This window comes from Gadus chalcogrammus, chromosome 2 (assembly GCF_026213295.1).
Source record: "Gadus chalcogrammus isolate NIFS_2021 chromosome 2, NIFS_Gcha_1.0, whole genome shotgun sequence".
Taxonomy (NCBI): Eukaryota; Metazoa; Chordata; class Actinopteri; order Gadiformes; family Gadidae; genus Gadus; species Gadus chalcogrammus.
In genome coordinates, this window is record NC_079413.1 from 9,855,621 (window position 1) to 9,882,049 (window position 26,429).

The following is a 26,429-nucleotide window of genomic DNA, read 5'->3' on the forward strand; positions in this document are numbered from 1 at the left end:
GGCAACCAACTAACTTGATTCATTTAGCACTGGAATGATGAGGGATCCCGCAGAGAGAACTTGGTACATGGGGCAGACCTTCTGGGGGACCGGGGGCCTGTCACTGTATATGTCGTCATCTCTTCCAAGTCCATCTCAGTGGGAAGGGAGGTGCTGTGATGCCAGTTCCCGCAAGTTTAGCGTGTGTGTTTGTTTCCATAGAAACGCGGGTGCAGATCCAAGAGTCGGTTCGAGGCAAAGATGTCTTTGTCATCCAGACGGTGTCCAAGTATGGAAATAGATATAATTTTCTCTTTCTCCTATGACCACCTTGATGAATAATATGCATTCAACCTCTTCTCGGTCCACACTGTCTCTCTGGTTCTGTTCATCTCTTCTCCCTTTCTCTTGCTCTCGGCCTCAAACTAAATCAGGAGGGCATAATGAACACCCTCTGAGTTGTTTGAAAGATTTCAAAAGCTAGTTGCACGTTAAATGTAAACTTATAGTCTCTGGCCATGCCATTTACACCCGATTTATGAATTGAATCGAATTTCTTTCTTTTTAAGAAAATTATTCAAATAAGTTTGGATTTTATTTGAACAATCACGATGATTTACAAAAGCAAACAAACGAGGAATTTCCCCATCGGGATTAATAAAGTGTAAACCTAACACCAAATCCAAAAATTCAAATGAAGCCTATATTAATTAAAGGCTAAACAAAATCATAAATTAGGTGCTTGTAATTTTTCAAGGTATACAAGCCCGTGATGATGTCATCTTCGGCTCACTCATTGGCGACTATAAATGTTGGTTATTCCAACCAAGTCGCGACACGACAATGCCCGACATGTCCGAAACGGTGTGTGCGGTCTTCCCCTTCTCAGAGACGTGAACACCACCATCATGGAGATGCTGATCACAGTGTACGCGTGCAGGACCTCGTGTGCACGCAGCATCACGGGCGTGCTCCCATACTTCCCCTACAGTAAGCAGTGCAAGATGAGGAAGAGGGGATCCATCGTCACCAAGCTCATCGCCTCCATGATGTGCAAGGCTGGTGAGGACTCAACCAAACCCCCAACGCCGCTTATACATGGTTTCGCATTAGATGGCTTCCTCTCTAGGTTGTATTCGTGCAAAATATGGATGCAGCAGCCGTGTCGTTTCTAGCAAAAAGCAGACACAGAATTCTGTTGGTTATTTTTGAATCCCACCATCCATCGCAAGCCACCTATGCGTCGTTGGAAGATCTACACGTTAGTCACGTCCGTCAGTGCTTCCAGGCGGTCATGGCTAGCACTTTTGTTGGACGCATGCTATTGCATGCCTGATCTCTAATTGGGTTATATGGTTACCGGGTCAGCTGCTGATTAAGTGTTCCAGTGACTCGCTATTCCTCTGTCTATTGTAAACCATGTTGAAGGGGGCGTTTACAGGGGCGCTGGCAGCCCTGCAGCCCCTGAATAAAACCCAAATCACCTGAAAGCCTTGGTTAAAGATGGGGTCAGGGGGTTTGGTGCTCCGGTAACCACCCCAAAGCTGGTAGTGTTAGTGTCATGCTTTACCAGGGGAGCTGAAAGGGTATAACTAAACCAAATAAATCATTAGGAAGGCTTGTTTATGAAGGTGTTATGAGGATGAGGAAGATGACGTTGGGGATGACTAAAATGGGACTGGAAATGCATATTGTTTTATAATAACATTTCAATAGAGGAATAGGAATTGATGGTAAAAAAAGGTTTGTGTGTTGGGTTAGGCCTGACCCATCTGATCACCATGGACCTCCATCAGAAGGAGATCCAGGGCTTCTTCACCATCCCTGTGGACAACCTGAGAGCCTCGCCTTTCCTGCTGCAGTATATCCAGGAGGAGGTACAAACACAGAGCTGTGCAACTAGAAGCAATAACATGCTCATTTGGGAAATGTATAATAATACAAGGAATCTCATCATACCACGTTGTGTAGGGGAGATTTATAAATTGGATATTGCAATTTTGGCCCCTGCCATAGAATAGTGATTTCTTAGTCCCACCAGTAGAATGCATTTGTCATGTTGTATCAAGAACTCATATTCAGTCCATGTATCCTGTTAAATCCCAGCTAATTATGTGGACGATTATTGATTACTTTGACCTTTAATGCCAAGTGGCCTAAGGTGGAAGAAAGGTATTAGTTAAAACAAAATATATAGTTAAAAAATACCAGCAAACCACATATCCTTTGACCCTGAATACCTCGACCTACCGTGTACTTCCCCCTACAGATCCCTGATTACAGGAACGCTGTGATTGTGGCCAAATCCCCAGCCTCTGCCAAAAGGTATCGCCTATTCCTGTGGGCTGGCTGCATTCATTAAAATGACCATAGAATACATTGAGAGGACCTGATTCAGCTTTGGTGTTGTGTGGAGGGGACCTAGCTGTCACTCGGGACACAGTCTAAGTTATGAGGAACATGCTAATCGTTTGTTTCATGACGTGGCCTTTCGCCCAGAAATGTTGTGATGTTATGTACTCACTCTAACGATTACTTTAGAACAATACAGGCTTCCTGAAGATGTTTATGTCTTGAATTCATTCTATTGTCTTATGACAAATGGATATTTGTATTATGCTGCTGTTATACAGCTATTTCTTTTCCTGCCTGTAATTAATAAAGTACCCGTCTATCTATTTTTATCTCAAAGCAGCACTTTCGCATCCACTAAAAGCGAGGTTTATGTGCGGATCTCTGAAGCTTGGATGCTGATCCGTGCGCTCTCTCCCTTTCTCAGGGCCCAGTCGTTCGCTGAGCGCCTCCGTCTGGGCATTGCGGTGATCCACGGCGAGGCCCAGGATGCAGAGTCTGACATGGTGGACGGCCGACACTCGCCCCCCACCATCAAGACCTCCGGCGCCATCCACCCCAGCATGGAGATACCATGTAAAGAATTAGAATGCATCCTGTTGTATGTTTTATGCATCAAGTCATTTACTAGAACATTTTCATCCAAAGCGCATTGAGGTGCATGCTGTATTCTACTTGTAGGCTGTGGACATTTAGGATCAAACGCTGTCATTTTTTGGTGGTCAAGACGCTGCACTAGCACATTCTGCTCGAAATGCATATTCATATTATGTATATTTATTTATTTAGCAGACCATTTGTATCCAAAGTGACTTGCAGTGAGTTAAAATGCATATCATTAAGAAGCATTTAGGGGATAGGGCAGCTTTCTCAAGGATGCCTTCACATTTGGGACAGAACACTTTCCCTCCTCTGCTTAAAAACATAGACCTCATGCCCCCTAGTGGCAGAATGGCTACCCCTTAAAAGTGTAACGGAAGGTGTGTGTGTGTGTGTGTGTGTGTGTGTGTGTGTGTGTGTGTGTGTGTGTGTGTGTGTGTGTGTGTGTGTGTGTGTGTGTGTGTGTGTGTGTGTGTGTGTGTGTGTGTGTGTGTGTGTGTGTGTGTGTGTGTGTGTGTGCTCTCTCTCTCTCTCAGTGTTGATCCCTAAAGAGAAGCCACCCATCACCGTGGTGGGAGATGTGGGCGGTCGAATCGCCATCATAGTGGTGAGATGCACACACACAGCAAGTTTGCCCTATATGGTGTGTTAAGGGGGGGGGTTTAATGGTAACGCGTCACAGACTCCGCCTCACATGTTGAATCTGCGCCCTCTGAAGGATGACATCATCGACGACGTGGGAAGCTTTGTGGCGGCAGCGGAGACGCTGAAGGAGCGGGGTGCCTACAAGGTCTTCGTCATGGCAACACACGGCATCCTGTCCAGTGATGCCCCGAGGTTTATCGAGGAGTCGGCCATCGACGAGGTCCGTGCGATCACGTTTGTGACTGGTATTGCAATAATGGACAAGAGACGGCCGCTCTTCATCTATTTACGTGTCCCACATCAGTCGTTCATGGTAGAGGACTGATCAGATACGTTGTTTATTTATTTTGAGTTTAGATTTATATTGATCATTTGGATGATCCATTAAGTGGTTGATCAATAATGTATTTCTTAAATTTGTATAGAATAATCATCAACATTTATTCACAACATAGTGAATAAATTCCATAGTTTCTCACTTCTCTCTCATGTCAATTCAACTCTTCTCATTTAAATCAAAGATCTTTGTTGGCATGGAAAACATTAAAAGAGCAGTTTAAAGAACAAAGGCGAAGTAACAAATATAATTTAGTGGAATATATAGTTAAATTGATTGCATTTATGTAGACACGGAGGTGTCAACCAGTCGAGGCAACAGCCAGCTCATCGGTTGCAGTTATGGGACACTGCAACACTTCACAACGCTAGGAGGAGCATTGGGATTGAACCAGCAACCTCTTAAAAGTTCTGCAGTAAAGTAAAAGAGAACCGTTTTCCCCTCTCCCTCAGGTGGTGGTGACCAACACCATCCCCCACGAGTTGCAGAAGCTCCAGTGTCCCAAGATCAAGACGGTGGACATCAGCATGATCCTGGCCGAGGCCATTCGACGCATCCACAACGGGGAGTCCATGTCCTACCTGTTCCGCAACATCGCCATGGACGACTGAAAACGCATACATATACATGCAAACACTTTTCTCTCATCATGCCATGCTGAAGGGGTTGAAAAAACAAATGGTAGATATACACTGAAGCGTATTTGTCAATCACGTGTCGTCGTTTGCAGAAGATGAGATGAGCGAAAAAGGTTGCGCTTTGGAATTTCCGTCCTGTATCTGTCGTGTTTCATCTCTAAGAGGGTGCATACGCTCATAGAAATACAAGGATCCCCCACATGAAGTAGCTTAAAAAGATGTGCCCAATGCTCTTATTTCCCCCCCTGGAGTTTTGCTTAACTGTAAAAGCACTATGGCAATCCATCTCAAACCTGCGCCTTCCTTCCTCACCCAACAGCCAATAACTGCCCTTGTCGCTGACATGGTATTCCCCCCCCCCCCTCTGGCCATCTTGTTGTGGTTTGGAGGATAATTCAGGTCAAAAATGCCAGGGGTCCAGACTCCAATTCTCTATCAGCTTTGTTTCTAATTTATTTTTTATAGTGAAGCTATGTGTCAAATTTCTTGCTCATTAACAATTATCAATATCCTGTAAAAACATAATTCCCACAGTCCACTTTTGTACATCTCAGACAGGTATGAGGTTATTCATGTTGGAATTAATTAGATATTCTTATTTTTATAGTGACTTACAAAACCATTGTTTTTATGACTCCATACTAGACCATCTCTCCACACGTGGGCCAGGCGCTTAAGGCTAACCTAGTTATTTATGTATCGTACGTGAACTAGCGTACCCCACCGTAGGTTGGCGTGTTCTCTGGAGACAAGCTCAAACCTGCTACTGAAGTTGAAGCGACTGTTCGTCCACCGCTTGGCTAGTATTATTGAATGTGCTGCTACGTACACTTGAATTGTTTAGCTCATTGTTTCTTCTAGTTGCATAGAAATGTGCTCGGCCTGCTACGTAGGATTTTTGATTTTATGTTACATAAGGGTGAGTGGGAGTGCCTTCAACATACACTCCCATTCAAAGATGGGCCTTTTCCACTGCTACACCCTACTTCCATCATCTGTGTCTTCGTCATCCAACTCGTTATCTTGGCTGATAACCGATCCAACACGGCTGACTGTGTGTGTGCGTAAAGATTTGGAAGTATCCTAACCTCTTGTTTTTCTTTATACTTCCGTCTTGCCATCATTTCTAAAAGCTGCTGCTTGTACAACTGTAGTGCTAGCTGATGTATTCTCTAGACAGCTAGGTTTTGTAGTTGCCATATACATGCACCTAACTCCAGTCAAATTTATATCATTGTCAAGTTGTTTATTGATTTAAAAAAATCATTGAAATAACTTATTTTCATTTTTATAATGTATTAATTTGCCAATATATTGCCATTAAGAATTGTCTGATGGTAAAAACAACCTTCAACTCTACCTGAAATGTGTATTAATTTAACACACAAAATACTTTTCATTCCAAGCTTCCCAGATGAGATTAGCAAATACTTAAAGCCCTTAAAAAAAGACAACATTGAACAGCTTAAACACGTTTTGCAAAAAATAATTTCATTGACTCAAGGCATACTAAATTTAAAAAAAGGAAAATCTGGTTATTGGTTGATCTTTATGAAGCCATACAGAGCTCGACTAAAGCAGATCTTTGTTGCCCTGTCAAGCGTGTTTTCCTAAATATGTTTTATATTTATTTTCCCCACTTAATAAACACATGATTTATGTATACTAAGGTCTAAATGCTCTTCATTCTCAAGCCCTCTTAATAAGAGCAGCCCTTTCCGGTCATTAAGCAGTCAAGATTGCAGGGACTGTTTCTCTATTCAAATTTGGTCTGCTGTATTTACTTTAAAGTCATGAGTTATGGCCTCTTTCCTTATTGAGCAACCAGAAAGGAAATATTAAGATAGAAAAGCAAAGACTACCAACGGCAAATACATCATAGTTGTTGCCATAGTCTAGATATATATCTTGATTCAAGCCCAATTAAGAAATCTTTAGAATAAATTGCTACCTGGTTTTCAACACACTTTTTACGTTAGGCCTGTTCAATGTAAAAAAAATAGTTACACTAACATGACAATTCAAATGCAAATACCAAATTAATATGGAAGTTGCATACATTTGAGATTAGACAAACATGAACTCAATCGTTGCTGCCCTCATGTGGATTGTTGAACTGCTCATCTCTAGATCAGTCATGCAGTTGTTAAATGTTCTGTAGGTATGGTTAAAGAGCCAACAGCTCTTAATATCTCCCAATGATTAATATGAACACCAACAACAGTTGCTCACACAAAATGTAACCTTTACAGTTTGATCCGAGCTCCCTTACTTGTTTGCATTCTGACTCGTGGTTGCAGCCAGTCCATCAAGCACCCCTTTCAGCCCTTCCACTCATGTCAAGACCAAACCCTGCCAAATAACAAGTCAAGCGCTATCCCCGTCTTGTGATTGCCCTGCCTGAAGTGTTGGGTTCTTCATCCAGAATTTATAAGAGGCATAAAATCAAGGCTACCTCCACAAAGTAACAAAAGCCAGTTTTTATGTATTTTTATTATTCAATACGTAGCATGACAGCCTTGCTTTACAGAAACCTCTTATTTGGTTGGATGGAATTTCAGAAATACCATTTCATCTAACATAAACATGAATCATTTGTATTTACTTACTTATTGGTAGGACAGACACAGGAGGTATAAGCCCCGCCCCCCTCTACACAAGCCCCTCCGCTGACCCATCCCAGTGTTCTTTCTCCCACTCCCTCTTCCTCAGCCCCAGTTGCTCATGTCCTCCTCAGTTGCGGTGAGGATGTCTGTGACCAAGCCGGTGCCAATTGTGCGATTCCCATCACGCAGCGTGAAGCGTTGGCCCTTCTCCAACACCATCGGCTGGCGTAGCGTTAGCGTTAGCGAGGTGTCCTCCCCCGGCATCACCATTTCCTGGAGAGAGAGAGAGCGAGAAGAGAGCTCGATGGTGAGAATAGAAGGTCATTTACTTTTTTTGGACAAGTAGAAGACCCTGCGTACACCGACTCATGCTCTCATCCATTTGGGAGGGAGTCCTCCGGGAGCTGAAAAGTCTGGCGGGGGTAGCTCGGCGGCAGTCCGGCAGCTCAGCTCCGGGAGTACAATCCCCTTCTCCTCCATGTCTCCTCCTCCGGACTGCCGCCGTAGCATCTGCGGCAGTCCCTCAGCTTCGGTAGGTGGAGCTCGGCGACAGGCCGGCAGAGAAAGGGATTGTACTCCCGGAGCTGAGCTGCCGCCGAGTTCCCCCCGCTGGAGCTGCTCGTCAACTCGTCCACAAAATCGTAGCTATGCTCTGATTGGAGGGGAGTGGGGAAGTGGGAGGTAATATTAAACTGTGCCCCCCTTCTACGTAGGAGGGGCCGCCAAACTGACTCGCTCGTTTGGTAACTAGGCGGAGTTGCATTTCATAATATTTCCCCCTTTAAAGGCTCAAGTGTTTTGTGCACATAACCAACCTTCTCGTTGGGCAGGGTGACCTTGCAGGCCATGTCCCAGGTCAGGGAGAACATGACGGGCATGAAGTTGCTAACGAAGGGCTTGTGTCGGCCCCCCTCCTCCTTAGTCAGAATGTAGATCTGGGGTTGAAGAGCAAGACATCGCATTACACACCCTTAGAGGACATTAGGAACATCACAGACGAGAAATCTAGCGAGGGTAAGAAGCAATCACATTAAACCTGACACCACCTTTAAAAATATATATATATTTGGTTTCATTCTGGGGCTGCCGGCCATAGACATATGCACCGCATTGACTGCTTGGACCAGCAAGTTGGATACATCAATGGCGCCTCCATATTTGAAAGGAGAAGACTGGCCTGTCAACTAATATTTGAATTTTATAATTTTTTTGAAAAAAATAAATAAATAAGTGGGCCAAATATATGTGGGCATATATAGATAAAGATTGATAGATATGTATAGTTGGATATATATATATATAGATAAAGGCTGCGGTTACCTGGGCCTTGACCTTCTGGTGAGGCTTGATGGAGCCTGGCTTGCTCATCACCATGCCCCTCCTCACGTCCTCCCGCTTGAGGCCGCGCACCAGGGCGCCCAGGTTGTCCCCGGCCTCGGCCCGGTCCAGAGACTGGTGGAACATCTCCACCCCTGGCAGGAGCACAGCAACCAGGATTAGCGCCGTGGACAGACCCATGGGTGCCGTGACCTTATTTCTCGGGGGCACTTTGTTTTTTATAACCTGTGACGTTAAAGTGACATTGATTTTATGAGCAATGTCTGACCCAAACACTACTCAGTCTACTATTTAGTTGGATTACGGGACACATTTAATCCAAAGTGATTCCGTTTATTGACATGCAAGTTACTAAGGGGGCAGGCTTGTGGATATCGGGGGGTTGTCGAACCCAAAACCTCGAGTCGAAACACCAAAGCCCACTTTCCACTTTCCTGCCCACAATTCCGAACGATAACAAAAATGACTAAATGTGTAATTTCCACGGCTGTATTGTACCGCATTGCCTTGTGTTTGGCCCCGCCCACTCACCCGTTACCACCGTCTTGAAGTGGCGGTTGTGGCCCACAAACTCGCAGTCCTCGCCCTTCTTGATGACCCCTCGCTCCAGGGTGCCCGTCACCACCGTGCCCCTACCTGGGGAACAGGTGTTATACTGATCAGTGGGCTCTCCTCCACTGGTTAGAATCTCAAACATTAAACAGCCCGTTTTGTTTTACAGGTCATTTAAATTTGATGATTGTTAACATAGTAATCTTGACCATTGTAAGACCGTTACTGAAATCAAATAGTTATTTCAAGAAGACAAGAGTAAAATCATACGTTTTGGGACATTCCACTCTTCAAAAGCAGGTAGCGGCATTTTCGTGGCATCAAAGCGCCTTTTAGTATATTTTTGTTGTGAGGGCTAAGCTATCTCTGAAACGTATTGTATAACGCCACTGCATGTGGCGCATTTCATATTCAACGTTGCTCATTATAATGCTCATAAATACAGACGGTACTAAATAAGTATCAAAGTTGCCATTTGTCATTCGCATCAAGAGCGTCTTGTAAGCACAGCTCGAGTTGTGCGCGTCAGATAGACTGCAATATTAAATCAATGTTTCAGCTCACAATGGCAAGGTGTGATGGCTGTCAAACAAGACATGTAATGACGCGAGTTGAGGCTCCTAGACCCCTTTGGGTTTTTAACGTGCGTTTTCCTTGCTGAATATGTCAATTGGAGCGTATTCCCTCCAATTGAATTTTCATTCAAAACAAACACACTCCATGAGGTTCTGCCATGCCCGGTACGCATCAACCACATATTTACATTTCTGATGTGTAGGGTGCTAATGTTCATTCCAAAGTTCAATGAACGCTAAAGCCATGAACTACTCCAACGGTCTCGAAATCCATTGGCAAGGAATGAACAAAGACTAACTTACCCATTTAAAGCAGAGTAAATCTATTAAAGTAATCACGCAGTCGATACTGATCATAGACTTTCAATAGCTTAGATCCACTGGGGGGGGGGGGGGGGGGGGGGGGGGGGGTGTGTGTGTGTGTGTGTGTGTGTGTGTGTGTGTGTGTGTGTGTGTGTGTGTGTGTGTGTGTGTGTGTGTGTGTGTGTGTGTGTGTGTGTGTGTGTGTGTGTGTGTGTGTGTGTGTGTGTGTGTGTGTGTGTGTGTGTGTGTGTGTGTGGGGGGGGGGGGGGGGGGGGATTGGTTGGTTACCGGGGATAGAGTACACGCCCTCGATGGGGAGAAGGAAGGGTTTATCCAGCTGTCTCTTGGGAAGAGGAATGTAGCTGTCCACGATGTCAAGCAGCTTCATCACTGCGTCCACTCCAATTTCCGGCTGCTTATTCTGTAAACACGTGCAAACGACATTTGGCAAACCCTTATAACTATGCAAAGAGAGAGAGAAAAAAAATGACATGGAGAGATAGAGGAAAATAAATGGTAAATATGTTATGGAATATAAGAGATAATAAAAAATATGTCATAATAAAAAAATTATAAGATATAAATAAGAATTATATATATAATAAAATAATAAAGTATTAGCAAATAAACAATACGATATAATACAGATGTTTAAATGGTGTGCAAATCGAGTGCCATTCACACAAATAGATAAAGATATAGAAAAATAGAATGAGACATAAACGTGAATAAGCACATTCAAAGTAGCAATCTCAAAGGATCTCATGGTAATTGAGCAGAGGGTCCAAAGATGAAAGTCCTTGCATTTGCAGTATTATGAATGTTATTACGACCTTGGTTTCGTAGCATTCCAGCAATGCATTCAGATCACAAGCGGCGCCATTAGGGACACGTTTTCTATGAACCAGCACGTGATTGTTCCACCAAAGAGTGTACGGCGGAGCTACCAGAACAGACTCGCTCCTCAACCCCCATGTGTGTCACATGGGACCACCATCGCTACCACCAAAGACAACGAAACGTAGATCTTCAGGATTGCCACTTTAAGACAATATAACCACAAATAACAAAATTCAACTAAAGTCTGTCCAGACGACTAAGGTCTAAAGCTGAACCAACCAAATATCTATGCAAAGATAGGGCCCCCCAGACGTCCCCAGGCGTCTCCATACCTCCAGGGCGCAGAGGGCCGAGCCGATGACCACGGGCGTCTTCTCGCCGTCGTAGCCGAACTCGGTGAGAAGCTCACGGATCTCCAGCTCCACCAGCTCCAGCATCTCCTGGTCGTCCACCGCGTCCGCCTTGTTGATGAACACCACCATGTGCTCCACACCGATCTGCCGCGCCAGCAGCAGGTGCTCCCGCGTCTGCGGCATCTGGCCGTCGGTGGCCGCCACCACCAGGATGCAGCCGTCCATCTGCGCCGTCCCCGTGATCATGTTCTGTAGGGGAGGGAGGTCAGCGGTTTGATGGTTAAGAGAGGACTGTCATTCCGTCATACCGCACCCATCGTCGGCGGATCGTCGAACCATATTCAACCCGCAAAGCAAATGAACTATTCCCAATATGTCGACAATGTGTGCAGTTTTGAGATCATGTCAGCATCTGCAATCAATTTGACAGAAACTATAGGATGCCATATAATATAATATACTATAGTATAGGCCAGGATAATATACCAAAATAAATATACATCTTTGAAATCAAACAGTGGAAGTATTAGTCTTGTATTTAACATTTTTGGTAAAAAAAAATCAATAGTATAAAGTAAAAATGTAAATATAATAATAATAGTCCTTCAACCAATCAGACCAACAAACACCGCAACAATTGCTTTCCCTGTTGTCATTGTGTTAAACCAGCCAATAGTGCGCCAGGGAGAAAAGAAAGCGTTGTGATTGGCTCCAGTAAAAGCGGATCGGAAACAGAAAGAAATGTATTGCTCCTCTCCAGCCCCTGCTGCAGAGCGAATTCAAATCGCCAGCAGAACGGGCTGGTGGTTCCCAGTCTAACACCGTAGCCCATCTCAACTATAACCGCATTTCATATTAATTGCCTAGTTTGCTGCATTACCAACGTTATCTATGCTGACTTAGCATGCGGGTTGTTCAATATCAATAACGTTGAGTTCATAAGGGCTAACGTTATCTTTTCTGAGTTACGAATAATTTCGCTGCTGACACACACTGTCAGCAGCCAATTAAAGCATATGCATGCATTTTTCTTGCATATATACAGATACATACACAGCTAGACTATAACGTCTGGCTTTGGCAGTATCACAATGAGCTTGGAGATATTATATATCCCAGAGTTTTATTAATCGCCCAAGAAGATTACAACAGAACATGTAAACACACACACACAGACCTTGACATAGTCGGCGTGGCCGGGACAGTCTGTGTGTGCATAATGGCGGTTGGCCGTGCTGTATTCCACATGCGAGGCATTGATGGTGATGCCCCTGGCCTTCTCCTCGGGCGCGTTGTCAATGTCTTCATACTTTTTAAAGCGAGCGCCCCCTGCCTCTGCCAACACTGAGGGGAACAAAACAAAGATAATTAAACTAACGCAGCGATTAATCCTTTCCCTCAATGGATATCTAATAAGAAGCAACAGAAGATGGGAACATAAAGAATAGGGAGGGAGTTGACTGCTTTGCTAACGTGGAGTTGTTGATCAAAACGTTTTGAAGAAAGAGTGCAACACTTAATGGGATATCAATTGATGTACAATAGAGAGGATGCCAGATGGTTAACCTTTGGTAATGGCCGCAGTCAGGGTCGTCTTGCCGTGATCAACATGACCAATAGTTCCGATGTTAACGTGAGGCTTGTCTCGGCTGAACGTCTTTTTAGCCTCCACTGCCATGTTCCGTCTGCTCAGCGGGACGGCACACTTCAAGCAAACCGCAAATACAAATGGATATATGATGTCTATGACACTAAGTAGTCAAACATTTCCATACCAGACAGAGAATATGATTCAGGCAGAAACGTACCAACTTGTAGGAGCTGTTCAGGAGACATGGTGAAGAAAGCTGAAGGGCTAATAAGAAGACAAAAAAGAGTGATGAGGTGAGGAGTGATACGGGAAATGAGTGGTTTTACATTGCCATTAACTTGGGGATTGCCCATTCGGGAAAGCACATTGTTGACTGTGACAGCAACATCTTTCAAAGGCGAATATGCAACATTCGATAATAACACGGTACTTAACAAAGACAACCCAGATTAAGGTCAGAATTACCATTATCTAAAGATATTATTCTTAGCCGGCATCCTATACTGCAGTAATAGCAGCTATTACATGTTTGCCGCACACACAAGCTAGTTACGTGACCTTGCTATCCCATCACAGGAGACTTCATCCTCTCAGTTATTCATTTTGTTGTACAAATGTCATCAAAATAGCTCGCACACAAAATGCATGACATAAGTGAGTTAACAATAATTGTACTTGGCAATCAATAAAATGCAAACACAATATCACTTTAGAGATTTAAGTGTTTACCGGAGAAACACGCACGCATCCCCACAAGCGCCGCCATCTTTGACTACAAGACAGACCAAAGAGCTGTGGCGTTCAAGATAGAAACATTCCCCACAACCGCTTCATCTTCTTCTTTTCCATTAAATCGTAGTCAAGAAGCCCCACAAGCGCATTGCTGCCCCCCAGAGGTCATTACTATTGATTACAAATAGAGAACCTCTGAAACGTCGATAGCAGGACCCAACAGCGTGCAGCATTAATGCCTAACCTAACCACCCGCCAAATGATTACCTACCATGTTTATAAGTACTATCATGTTCTTCAAGGAAAGAGGGGTCGAATCCAAAGGAATAGCTTTAAAGAGATACTTTATTTGTATAAAGTATTTTCGGTATGGTAAACTGATGCTCTGAAGTTAAGAGAGATTGAAGATGTGCCTTAGCACGTGCGAGAGTGTTCTCCTAGCTGGTCTAAGACTTTAGCCCACGAATGTCCTAGCGCTGCCTGGAGAGTTCTGTTGTCTTCAAGATGTGGAGGCTTTCTTATGGACTCGGAGGACCGGAAGACTTGGAGAAAACCGGTGGGACGTAATCCTCGGTTTCCTCGCTTGGTCTGTGGTGCTGCCCTCTGTGGATAAAGTATCTATTGCAGCCTTCAGTAAGGCTCCCCTTGTGGCTATGTATGGTATTTACGGCTAATATGTTTGGTCTTCATTAAGTCTATGTGTGGGTAGCTTAGATTCTTAAAATACGTAACAGTCCCTCCTTGGTCATCTCAGATGACCATACAATAATATTTTAAATCATAAACACCATTTACCACACCGAAAACAGTCAAATTAGGATCAACACCATCTACCGTTGTGGAAAACTCTTGAATAGAGGGAAAAACCACAACGGGCTCATAATACTGAAATGGCATCCACCTTGTGGGTCTCATTGGAAATACAGGTCATTATTTAACAATACAACAATGAACATAAATCTTGTTATCATAAAATCACATGGCCAAATATCACACAAACAAAACCACTCATAGAAATCCTGAGCTAATACTTTTGGTTATGTGCTACAAGGCCATACAATTTTCATCATGTGTAAAAGTAAAGTAAAAATTGGTAGACATAATACAATTTTAAAATTTCAAAATAATTGACAAGCTATCATGGATTTGGGGGGGTTCAGGTGATCTTCGTGTATTGGTGCGCCGGTTCATGTGGGTGGTTTGGGCATAGATTTGGGGGGTTCAGGTGATCTTCGTGTTTTGGTGCGCCGGTTCATGTGGGTGGTTTTGGGCTTGTTATTATTGCAGTCATTGTTTTTTCTGTCGCCGTCTGGCCTGTAATTCATGAACCCAAGACTCGTCCCTCCTTGTCAAGGGCTCAACTCAGAGGGGTTACTCCTACATCATGGGAGCCTTCAAACAGGTTCTCCGTCGTCGTCGTGTCAGTAACAGGTGGCCTGTAAAACAATCGCCTCAAAGAAGATCAACTGTACCATTATTAATGCAGCGATTCAGAAATAACGAGTTGTACTCATAACCAAACAATACTATATAATAACAAACACAATTCGTCTTGGTGGTTCAATAATTAATTATTCAAGTAAATCCAGGATGTTGATTATCTTAAGACACAGGTGCTACAAATGGTGGCATTTTATTCTATATATTGTAATTGGATAGGTTCAGGCTCCTCAGGTGGTATCTCATTCAAGTTCAACGGATTATATCTGATTCCTACGTAAGCATGAATGTCACCTGGCACTTTTGTGGCGCCCAATGCTGTGGTGATCAGCCGATTCAGTAGCCCTCGTGCGCAGGGAATACAACAGCAGCCGACAACAATTAACACGGCTACTGCCACTATTCCCGCGATGAGTACTGACTGGATCATACCTCTCCACCTACCAAACAGGTTCTCCATCCATCCAGCTATTGGGTCACCAATACCGGAGTTCTCGGCCAACTCCAATTTGAGGGATCGCAGTCCAGCCAATGCCCTGGCCACGGACCCATCTGGTGCTGTGTTATTGGGGATAAATGTACAACATGTTGTCCCTATCATCCCGCACACCCCTCCTCGTTCTGCTAATAACATATCTAAAGCTAGCCTATTCTGATAGGTCATCCGGGAGGTGGCATCCAATTGTTCGGACAGTCCTTTGACTGCCTCTTCTGTAAAATTAACAAACCGTTGTTGATTATAGTATATGTAATTTATCCAGTCAACATTTTTATTAATAGTAGACCACCAAAATAGAACTGATTCAAATCCTGCCGCTACCTGATTCCGGGCTTTATGTTCGTTGGGGACCCCTCGGGGTACTCCTATTGCGTCTATGTATATGTTTTTATCAAAACTACCCGGGACTGGTGCATACTCTCGTTTCCGACGGGTCAAGTCCGGGAGACCACCGTTGCTGGATAATGTGAGATCCATCACCGTCTTGCTATCGGGTAAAATGTAGATGGGCATTATTAACTGTATGATTGCGCATGTTCCTGAGAATTCAAAGGGGAGAACTCCCCTGAGGATCAGACCTCCACAGAACCACCATATATCACTACGGGCACGGGTCATATTGGACAACAATTTTATCTCTCTAGTGGTGTTACAAGAGTCAAGAGGAAATGATCCCACCTTTCTCCCTGTTCCCCTTCCTGTGATACAATGATAGTCCGGAGTTAAATTAACTTCAAATCTTGGGGGTAAAGATCTAATCGGGGTCTGAGGATACATGTTATTTAGTCTGGATTTTATTGCAATTGTGCACCCTGGGATGTGGCCGTCCACGAATAATTCCAATAGACAAACAAAACCTTGCGGTGAATTATGCGGGGTGATTCTAGCGGGGGCTGTGGTCAAGGAGGGGCGGCCGGCGGCACAGATAATGCAGTTGGTCTTGCCCTGGGCCCGGGCCGTGTAGTTCATCCATTTTAACCACATGTTCTGATCAAGCTCACCCGTCTTTACCTCCCAATATTCTTCGTGCGTCCCTCCATTTGGGTGCACTACCGGGGGTGGTGAGAGATGAGGCGCTCCTAAGGAATCATACGTCCCTCTAGATGGAAATTTATTGGGACCGCATGCAACTCCTGATAGATGGATAACTACCTTTAGGTCCTCCCCATAAGTATCCGCCCTTAACGTTAGAAAAACCAGGCCTTTGTCTGTCTTATGAGATCTGTTTTCGGGAATGAGTAAATCTGCCCTTAACTTTATGAATATTGACTCTCCCTTGACTGCTAGACCATTATTGCTCCAGACTTCTTTATAGCCATATAATCTTCTGGTAAGGGAGATTCCCTTTTGGATTTCCTTGTAGTTGGACCTCAGGGGATAATAGCCCTCCTTGTACCCAGGATGGGTAAGCCACGATGTCTGAAACCACGCCTCGCAGGAATAATCTCTCATGTAGCTACCGTCTCGTCTGGTGCTTACGCACATGTACTTTTCTGCCTGGTAGACCCGGTCCTTCCTGGTCCCACAGGGCAGCATATCACAAAAATTCAGCTCAAAGATACTTTCTATCCCTCGACAGTACCTTAACGAGACCTGACCTGTTGTTGTTGGTTTAGGCGGTGGGTACCTGGCGATGTTGTCTCCCGCTCCTTCTTGGAACAGGACTACCAGAAGGAATCCTACCAGGTACTTTCCCAAGGGCACGCTGTGGCCCATCGTCTTGGGATGAGGAGTGTTTGTCCTTGGCTTGGAGTGCAGCTAGGTCGGTCAGGGTCTCAGTCCACGATCTGCCAGGAGTATCTGCTTTGCGGCACCGGCTCAGGTGGTGCCACTGGGCCCCACGTCGGTCCTCTACAGAAACAGAAAAGGGTTTGGCCAAGAATACCTTGTATGGCCCCTTCCACCGGTCTTCTAGGTCTTTCGATGGTGTTTTTTCACCCAGATCCACTCGCCAGGTGTCACCGACGTTGGTGAAGGATTCTCTGGATCGGACGGCTTCTGGTCTGTGATCTGTCTTGCTACACAACTTTCAATCCTTGATTTAATATTCACACTACATCCCTCCTTGCGCATTGCTTCAGCCATGCGCATTAAAATTAACCAATCCTAACCATTTCTTATTTTGGTATTTTGGACCTCGTCAGGTCTGTTGAACTATGCATTTCTACCGCTTGTCCTCAGGATCCTCTATTGGGGGGGACTCCTCTATTGGAGGTTATCCCAGAACTCTTCTAATAAGAATCCCCAGGCCTGGATAACCCCGGATTTCTGTGGACGAGCGGTATGCACGCTATGGACAACTTTAAAGGCTAACCGTTCATGATGTGGAGTCTAGCTATTTTAAGATCACTGTGTAATTGCCGTACAGGGATCTGGTTGATGCAAGACCTCTGGGTTGGTGCCCTTTTGTAGGCTTCTAGTTTCTGGAATCCGGCTTTCCTAATTGTCGAATACAGGATAATGCATTCATATTGTGGTACGATATTATATCTATTGCAATCGCTCCAACGGAAGCAATAGTTGACCTTTGAACATTTCACGCAGTGTTTATTCGTATGTAGTAGCTGATTATAGCAGAATTTAAGCCATGTACATTTAATATTCGCAAAAAACGTATTGTAATTGTGTCTACCGCAGTTGAGCTAACTCCCTCCTTGGGCACCGTTTAAAACCATGTGCACCATTTATTAATTCAACATATTATTCTAGCAGTTGAACCCCGTGTCTATTTGAACCAGCCTGGTTCTCTACCTGTCTTGCTATACAAAACGCATGTATAATAGACAGAAGTGCTCAGCAACCTGAAAAAATAATTACTGTCAGTGTTTGGCATTCGTTCTTATACTGCCATTTCCTGGAGAGAGAAAGAATTAAGATCAATGCAGAGAAGTAAAAAGATGAGTGTTTGGCAACTATAATGCTTGTGTTGCCACCTCCTAAAGAGAAAAGAGAATTAATATTTTATGCACAGAAGTAAAATGATGATGATGGGCAACTGATCGTTGCCTTCCTGATTAGAAAAGAGAATATTTGTAGTAATGTTAACGATTAAAATGATGAATGTCGGGCATCCATTACTGCTCGGGTTGCCAAGGTCTGACGAGAAAAGAGAACAAATTTATTACAAATGCAAGAGATCGGCTACTTGGAAAGTTGGGGGGACGTCTAGTTGGGACTAATAATAGTTATATACTTGTGGTACATTTGGAGATGTTGAGATGTAATTGGGAATAATCTCGTGTTAACGAGTAGGCGGCACTACCAAGAACTACAAATATGGCTGCGGTGCATACTACATACGTATCAGCCGACTACAGAAACTTCTGAGTTCTATCTGTCCGGCTGAACACTGTGGTACCTTATGGCATAAGGCTACCACTTAACCGCATTTTGCGCTCTCAGTACACTTTCTCCGCGCTGTGTGTACATGTATATATAAAAGTTATCGTTGTTAAAAATAGCGACACAGAGAGATGTGTCGTGGGAGAGGCTGGGGGGTGGTCTATATGATGAGGGTTTAGAGGGAGGAAGATTGGTGGTGGGGGATGGGGTTCATTAAGACAGTGGAGGAGGAGATTGGAACTCTCGTTAATGTTCTTTTGTGGCTCGATCTTCACAGAGACCGATAGTGGAGGACCTTACCTCGCACCCATAACCATGAACAATCGTTAACTACAAGTACTCAAAACGACGCCAGTGGGGCATTAAAGACAAATCTATTCTGTGGGGGGGGGGTGGGAGATAGGGACTGAAGGATGGGGAAGGAATTTAAAGGGTGTGGTAGGGCCTACCTTTAGACAGGCAGGCAGACAGAGAGAAAGAGCGAGGAATTGGGAGTTACAAGATTGTACAACGTTAATTACTCAATATTCCGTATTGAATCTGTGGAACAACCTTCCTGGTTGCCCAAAAGCAATATGTCTGTACAAACAAAGTGGAGAGAGAGTGAGTGAGTGAGTGAGTGAGTGAGTGAGTGAGTGAGTGAGTGAGGAAGAGGGAGCGGGGGAGAGAGAGCGAGAGAGATCTGCTATTCCAGGTCAGAGGTCATGCAGTCTTAACAAAAGACTGACCATTCAGACCCTACTGACTTGCAGGAGAGAGAGAGAGAGAGATGAGAGGGTGAGAGAGAGAGTGGGGGGGAGAGGGAGAGAGGGGGAGAGAGAGAGAGAGATCTGCTTTTGTCCCAGGTCAGAGATCATGCAGTCTTAACAAAAGACCTACCATTGCAGACCCTACCTATTTGCAGAAGAGAGAGAGTGAGTGAGTGAGTATCAAAGTGAGTGAGTGAGTGAGAGAGAGAGAGAGAGAGAGAGAGGAAGAGGAAGAGGGAGCGGGGGAGAGAGAGCGAGAGAGATCTGCTATTGTCCAGGTCAGAGGTCATGCAGTCTTAACAAAAGACAGACCATTCAGACCCTACTGACTTGTAGGAGAGAGAGAGATGAGAGAGATGAGAGGGTGAGAGAGAGGGGGGGGAGAGGGAGAGAGGGGGAGAGGGGGAGAGAGAGAGAGACAGATCTGCTTTTGTCCCAGGTCAGAGATCATGCAGTCTTAACAAAAGACTTACCATTGCAGACCCTACCTATTTGCAGAAGAGAGAGAGTGAGTGAGTGAGTATCAAAGTGAGTGAGTGAGTGAGTGAGGAAGAGGAAGAGGGAGCGGGGGAGAGAGAGCGAGAGAGATCTGCTATTCCAGGTCAGAGGTCATGCAGTCTTAACAAAAGACTGACCATTCAGACCCTACTGACTTGCAGGAGAGAGAGAGAGAGAGATGAGAGAGATGAGAGGGTGAGAGAGAGAGAGTGGGGGGAGAGGAGAGAGGGGGAGAGAGAGAGAGAGAGAGATCTGCTTTTGTCCCAGGTCAGAGATCATGCAGTCTTAACAAAAGACTTACCATTGCAGACCCTACCTATTTGCAGAAGAGAGAGAGAGAGTGAGTGAGTATCAAAGTGAGTGAGTGAGTGAGTGAGTGAGTGAGTGAGAGAGAGAGAGAGAGGAAGAGGAAGAGGGAGCGGGGGAGAGAGAGCGAGAGAGATCTGCTATTGTCCAGGTCAGAGGTCATGCAGTCTTAACAAAAGACAGACCATTCAGACCCTACTGACTTGTAGGAGAGAGAGAGATGAGAGAGATGAGAGGGTGAGAGAGAGGGGGGGGAGAGGGTGAGAGAGAGGGGGGGGAGAGGGAGAGAGGGGGAGAGGGGGAGAGAGAGAGAGACAGATCTGCTTTTGTCCCAGGTCAGAGATCATGCAGTCTTAACAAAAGACTTACCATTGCAGACCCTACCTATTTGCAGAAGAGAGAGAGTGAGTGAGTGAGTATCAAAGTGAGTGAGTGAGTGAGTGAGGAAGAGGAAGAGGGAGCGGGGGAGAGAGAGCGAGAGAGATCTGCTATTGTCCAGGTCAGAGGTCATGCAGTCTTAACAAAAGACAGACCATTCAGACCCTACTGACTTGTAGGAGAGAGAGAGATGAGAGAGATGAGAGGGTGAGAGAGAGGGGGGGGAGAGGGAGAGAGGGGGAGAGGGGGAGAGAGAGAGACAGATCTGCTTTTGTCCCAGGTCAGAGATCATGCAGTCTTAACAAAAGACTTACCATTGCAGACCCTACCTATTTGCAGAAGAGAGAGTGAGTATGTATCAAAGTGAGTGAGTGAGTGAGTGAGGAAGAGGAAGAGGGAGCGGGGGAGAGAGAGCGAGAGAGATGGTGAGTGAGTGAGAGAGAGGGGGAGGTTAGGTGGGGGTGGGGGTCGCGGCACAGGGGCTGCGAAGTACTAAGAGTGTTTGGGTTTTTCGGAATTCACAACTTATTTATCGATAAAGAAACTTTTCTTGATTTCTATCTGAACGACAAAAGGCTGTGATAACCTATTACCTATATCCAACACTTAAATGACCAAGCACACACTATTCGCACGTCGTGCTGTGAGTGTACCCGTCAATAAACCGTATTCAATGGGATGGGGACAGGGATCTGCAACAGGACCTGCGGAGAGGGTGGAGATAAGGTGGAGAAGTGAAAAAATAAAAAGGGGTGGGGGTCGCGGCACAGGGGCTATATCCAACACTTGAATGACCAAGCACACACTATTCGCACGTCGTGCTGTGAGTGTACCCGTCAATAAACAAGTATTCACTGGGATGGGGACAGGGATCTGCAACAGGACCTGCGGAGAGGGTGGCGTTAAGATGGAGAAGTGAAAAAATAAAAAGGGGTGGGGGTCTTTTACTCCAGGACCTGCGGAGAGAGATCAAAGGGGTGTGAAGGGGGTTTACAATAGGATGTGGGGACGAGGACAGAAGGGTGGGGAGGGGGGGGTGAGTTTACGATAGGATATGGGGACAAAGGATGGGGAGAGGGGGGTGAGTTTACGACCAGATCTATAGAGACAGAGACAGAAGGGTTGGAGTTATCAAAGGAGTTTACGACCGGATCTGCAGAGACAGAGAAAGAAGGGTTAGGGTTATCAAAGGGGTTTTCTAGGGTATGGGAGAAAAAGTACAACAACTATTCGAGTTGTTCCAGTCCTACCGGACTGCGCAACCAGGCCACAAGATAGCACCGGCACCGAGAGATAGAGATCTGCTTTTGCCTAGGTCAGAGGTTATGCAGTCTTAACAAAAGACTGACCATTCATCCCCTACCGACTTGCAAGAGAGAGAGAGAGAGAGAGAGAGAGAGAGAGAGAGAGAGAGAGAGAGAGAGGAGAGAGGAGAGAGAGAGAGAGAGAGAGAGGAGAGAGAGAGAGAGAGAGAGAGAGAGAGAGAGAGAGAGAGAGAGAGGAGAGAGAGAAGAGAGAGGGGAGGGGGAGGGGGGGGGGGGGAGAGAGAGAGAGAGAGAAGGGGGAGGGGGGGGGAGAGGGGGAGAGAGAGAGAGAGAGAGATAGGATGTAACACTTAAGTTGAGCCCCCCGTTGCTTTAGAGAAATGGCGTCTATTTCAAAAAAGGAGTTCGACTATAACGACTGATGGTATGAACAAAGGAAACGCACGGTTCCAAGACGCGAGGTCCCCTTAAATCGTACACCACGTGGTACATCCAAAGGGCTGTAGAGACAAACTAGTTTTGACCCAGGTAGCTCTAGTCAAAAGCATGTATTGGATCTCTATAAGAAGTAAGAGATTCCTGCAAGTTTGTCCCCACGGCGGGTTAGCGAGGCGCTTGATAGCAGATGGGTTATTACTGCGTAAGTCCACCTCTACGGCTGCGTTCTATACTAACCAAAATTGCACATGAGATGTTACGTGAACCGGGCTGTGAGGAATCAATTCGATTTGAATTCCTTGGCTAACTACGGCCAAGCTTCCGGTTTAATATGCAACTAAGCTAGATTAACGTTAAAAACCTGACCTTTCCTCACCCCGCCGTAAGAGTTCAGAAGTTTATGGTCGGTAATAAATATACCTTATGGTGGCCCGGTTTAACGTCGGCGCTTCACCAAATAAATAACATGTAACCACAGGTGATATGTCTCCCACGTTGGTACGAACATTTAGATCTAAATCAGGATTGCATTTGTCTATCTACAAACCCATATAAAACACACTCCTAGCCCTTATACTTCGTGAGCTCGTTATTTAATTTCAATCTGTTAGCTTATTCTAGGCCGTTTGTAACCGGCTGTATGAATTTAAACCAGTCCGAGATTACACGTCCCCGCAGCCTGACGGATGCAGTACAAGCTATTCACCTAATGTTACTAATCTAACTATACAGAGTTTAGTCATTGACAACAGGTTCTGTTTACCTTTGTTGTGGCGCCTGTAAGTAGCTTGTACTGCTTTCCGAACGGCCTCGCGGTCGCCAGTCTCGGTCCGGACTCTCCACGAACGTCGGGGTCAACCAATTATCATGTTCTTCAAGGAAAGAGGGGTCGAATCCAAAGGAATAGCTTTAAAGAGATACTTTATTTGTATAAAGTATTTTCGGTATGGTAAACTGATGCTCTGAAGTTAAGAGAGATTGAAGATGTGCCTTAGCACGTGCGAGAGTGTTCTCCTAGCTGGTCTAAGACTTTAGCCCACGAATGTCCTAGCGCTGCCTGGAGAGTTCTGTTGTCTTCAAGATGTGGAGGCTTTCTTATGGACTCGGAGGACCGGAAGACTTGGAGAAAACCGGTGGGACGTAATCCTCGGTTTCCTCGCTTGGTCTGTGGTGCTGCCCTCTGTGGATAAAGTATCTATTGCAGCCTTCAGTAAGGCTCCCCTTGTGGCTATGTATGGTATTTACGGCTAATATGTTTGGTCTTCATTAAGTCTATGTGTGGGTAGCTTAGATTCTTAAAATACGTAACAGTACAATTTACCAAACATCCAGTGTTGGTGCTACCAGAGCCCAATATCCTGTATCCTACATTTCATAAACGTTTGAGCTCATAAGCAAAATGTTACAGTGATAAAGATTGAATAGGGCAGTTTCTGATTATTCTCAATTCATTTTTTTGCAGTTTTATAAAAAAAAAGTCTCCATTGTTGTGATGTCAAACAATTCAAAATGCCCAGCAATGGAGCTCAGTTACAGCCATTACTCCATTACTCTTCTGCCCTTCATCCGCTTACCTTCTTGTGTGTAAAGTTTTATTTCTCACTTCACTCATGTCATTTCTATGGCTATTGCTGCCATGGAAAACATGCATTCCGCTGCATAACGACCACTTTCTTAAAGGTGTATATAAAACATATTATTACATTTGAACCATTGGAACGGGAAATGATATAATCCTTGCTTATATTATTACTAGCCAATTTAAAATTAATTAGTATACATTCTCCTTGAACCAAGAGATGTCTCCCTTCCTCGCTCTAATTTAAAGGGGTTAGGATAGTTTGCATTTACATTGCCAGAGTGGCATGAGGCCATGCCAATCTACTGACTCCCATTGTTCCTTTAACTGTCTTATAGCCTTGAAGACTCGTCCACTAACCCCATAGTGCAATCCAAATTCACTTGGTCTCTTCCGCCATGGCGGACTTCAGCCATGGCCAATCCTAAACTCTCTACGAGGGTCCCTCCCCCTCCTTCCCTTTGTTGTTACTGCTCATGATGTGAAAGTTTCCCTCTAAGAATCATGTACATCCCTTGTCTCAAGGAATATATGCTTGGTAAATGGCTGCCAGTATCTTCCTATGATCGCTCTAAAACGGCAGTCCACCACAACAACCTCATGAAGGCCAGTACGACACCTGCCCTATCCAGCCCACTAAGCAAAACCCTCATCCCAGCCGAATGTTGTATTTAGTACGTATCCCTTCCTGTTACCCCCTAATCCCAGACCCTCTGCCAGGCATGGCACATCCTCTCCACATTCAATCTCCTGATCCCAGTCACACCATGAGAAATGGACACCCCAACATGCTCGGACTCCAAGGACACCTTTGACGCTCCATCTGCCCCCGCACTGTACCCCATCCACCCATGAGGGGACACAGGGACCCACAAGAACCCCACCTGACACCCTGCCTTTGCACATAGTGTACAATTTCCAGCAAGTCTGCAAGAATATCAGGACGTGCTGCTGATGGCCTGTTTCGCCCCACCGGCAGAGCCCCAGCAGTATTCGGCCCTATCACCACTTTTGGGTGGACAAACAAACTCAAGGGCCCAATACAACGCCATCATCTCTGCAGTAAAGACGGACATGCTGTCATTCAGCCGAAATCACCACAGGAAATTTGGACCACCTGAACACATGATGCAAAGCCCACCAGCCCACTATACGGTTAGCAAGACCCACCTGTATACACCTGGAGAGAGGAAGACCGCTCACTATCAGGGTACCTAGACCCATCTGTATACCCGGAGAGAGGAAGACCGCTCACTATCAGGGTACCTAGACCCATCTGTATACCCGGAGAGAGGAAGAACCCCCACTATCAGGGTACCTAGACCCACCTGTATACACCTGGAGAGTGGAAGACCGCTCACAATCAGGGTACCTAGACCCATTTGTATACCTGGAGAGAGGAAGACCGCTCACTATCAGGATTCCTAGAGCAAGACTCTTCTTTATATATCTGGAGAGAGGAAGACCATTCACTCCTCAATGAACTGAATGGCTGGAGTCCCTGGTCCTCAAAATCACCACACGCACCACAATCCAACGCTGTATCAGGCTTCAACCACAGAGGAGGCCAAAGAGCATCCACCCCAATTATCTCACCCTCAACGATGCTTAAATAATTATTAATAATGTATTTTGGCCGGATTTACTTTTTAATACAATTCTTCCATATTTGTAATAATTTGTATATGTTTAACAACATAGGAAAGTAGTTTTTTAAATGTATGTAAACGATGGTACTTTCACGGTGATAATGAAATAATTGAACAGGGGCCTCTATGAATCATTTTTTTGCATAGGAAATTTCCTTTCCTGTGGAGATTACCCGGTGCTTGGAGTAAAGCTGGTTCGAATTCTAAAAATGCTTAGGAAAGGAGCTCCTTTAACCGCCTTTAACCCTCTTTTAGCATAGGTTACTCCTGAGCCTCCTTTGCGAAAGGAGATAGTGGTATCCCATAATCCTTTAGGGCGGCAATATTTAAAGCAACATGCCACCTATGAAGTTTACCAACTCTACGCGAAGACGCATGAGAGACGCGGTAAAGCAGAAGAGAGGAAATACAATTGATAATAATAGATACCAATTCCGGAAACATAATTATTTGAATATAAATGAATTAATTTATTGCTGGTTAGCAAGCACATAAAATACACCATAAGAAAATAAAATGCCAACTTCACATTTAAGAAAGACTACTGGGGGCAGTTAATTTCAATATCAACATAAGTTTAGACTCTTTTTTTCCCACATGTGCATTGGAATTCAAGTGGCCTAAACGATTCCCGTTGGCCAAGTCCGACCTAAGTGATTCTCACTGTTCGCGATAACCTGATTGAAATCAATACGACAAGAACGCATGGATCAAAGAGCGCTTGTTTTAGTCATCTTCGGAAAATTGTAGTATTACACTAGAGACGCTAGAGGTCGACAATAGCCTACCCGCCGTCGCGCAATGACGTCGGTTAGGAAGAGTGGAGTCGAATTCATTTTAAACAG

The 26,429-nt window shown here is 44.9% G+C and overlaps 2 protein-coding genes across 5 annotated transcripts in view; one reads left to right on the forward strand and one right to left on the reverse strand.

The window, feature by feature from the left end:
- Positions 1-6,461, forward strand: part of prpsap2 (phosphoribosyl pyrophosphate synthetase-associated protein 2) — an 8,614-nt gene extending 2,153 nt beyond the window's left edge. The window contains exons 4-11 of the mRNA XM_056579724.1: positions 202-268; positions 869-1,041; positions 1,741-1,856; positions 2,249-2,304; positions 2,759-2,907; positions 3,468-3,538; positions 3,650-3,796; positions 4,366-6,461. Coding sequence (XP_056435699.1) covers positions 202-268; positions 869-1,041; positions 1,741-1,856; positions 2,249-2,304; positions 2,759-2,907; positions 3,468-3,538; positions 3,650-3,796; positions 4,366-4,524 — 938 coding nt within the window. The 3' untranslated portion in view covers positions 4,525-6,461. The remainder of the gene's footprint in view (positions 1-201; positions 269-868; positions 1,042-1,740; positions 1,857-2,248; positions 2,305-2,758; positions 2,908-3,467; positions 3,539-3,649; positions 3,797-4,365) is intronic.
- Positions 6,462-6,995: 534 nt separating this feature from the next.
- On the reverse strand, positions 6,996-23,662 carry tufm (Tu translation elongation factor, mitochondrial). 4 transcript variants are annotated; one of them, XM_056579711.1, is made up of 11 exons: positions 17,008-18,850; positions 13,713-15,867; positions 12,927-12,973; positions 12,685-12,823; positions 12,296-12,462; positions 11,098-11,367; positions 10,214-10,346; positions 9,027-9,131; positions 8,478-8,629; positions 7,973-8,092; positions 6,996-7,430 (listed from the first exon to the last, which is right to left on the reverse strand). In XM_056579711.1, exons 4-11 carry the CDS (start codon positions 12,794-12,796, stop codon positions 7,260-7,262), a joined length of 1,230 nt encoding a protein of 409 aa, XP_056435686.1. In that variant the 5' UTR covers positions 12,797-12,823; positions 12,927-12,973; positions 13,713-15,867; positions 17,008-18,850; the 3' UTR covers positions 6,996-7,259. The 4 variants fall into 4 exon arrangements, 3 of the variants coding, with proteins under 3 accessions (XP_056435686.1, XP_056435676.1, XP_056435668.1); XM_056579701.1 differs by having other exon boundaries at positions 13,713-18,850; XM_056579693.1 differs by lacking the exons at positions 13,713-15,867; positions 17,008-18,850 and adding an exon at positions 13,439-13,637.
- Between the last annotated feature and the right edge of the window lie 2,767 nt (positions 23,663-26,429).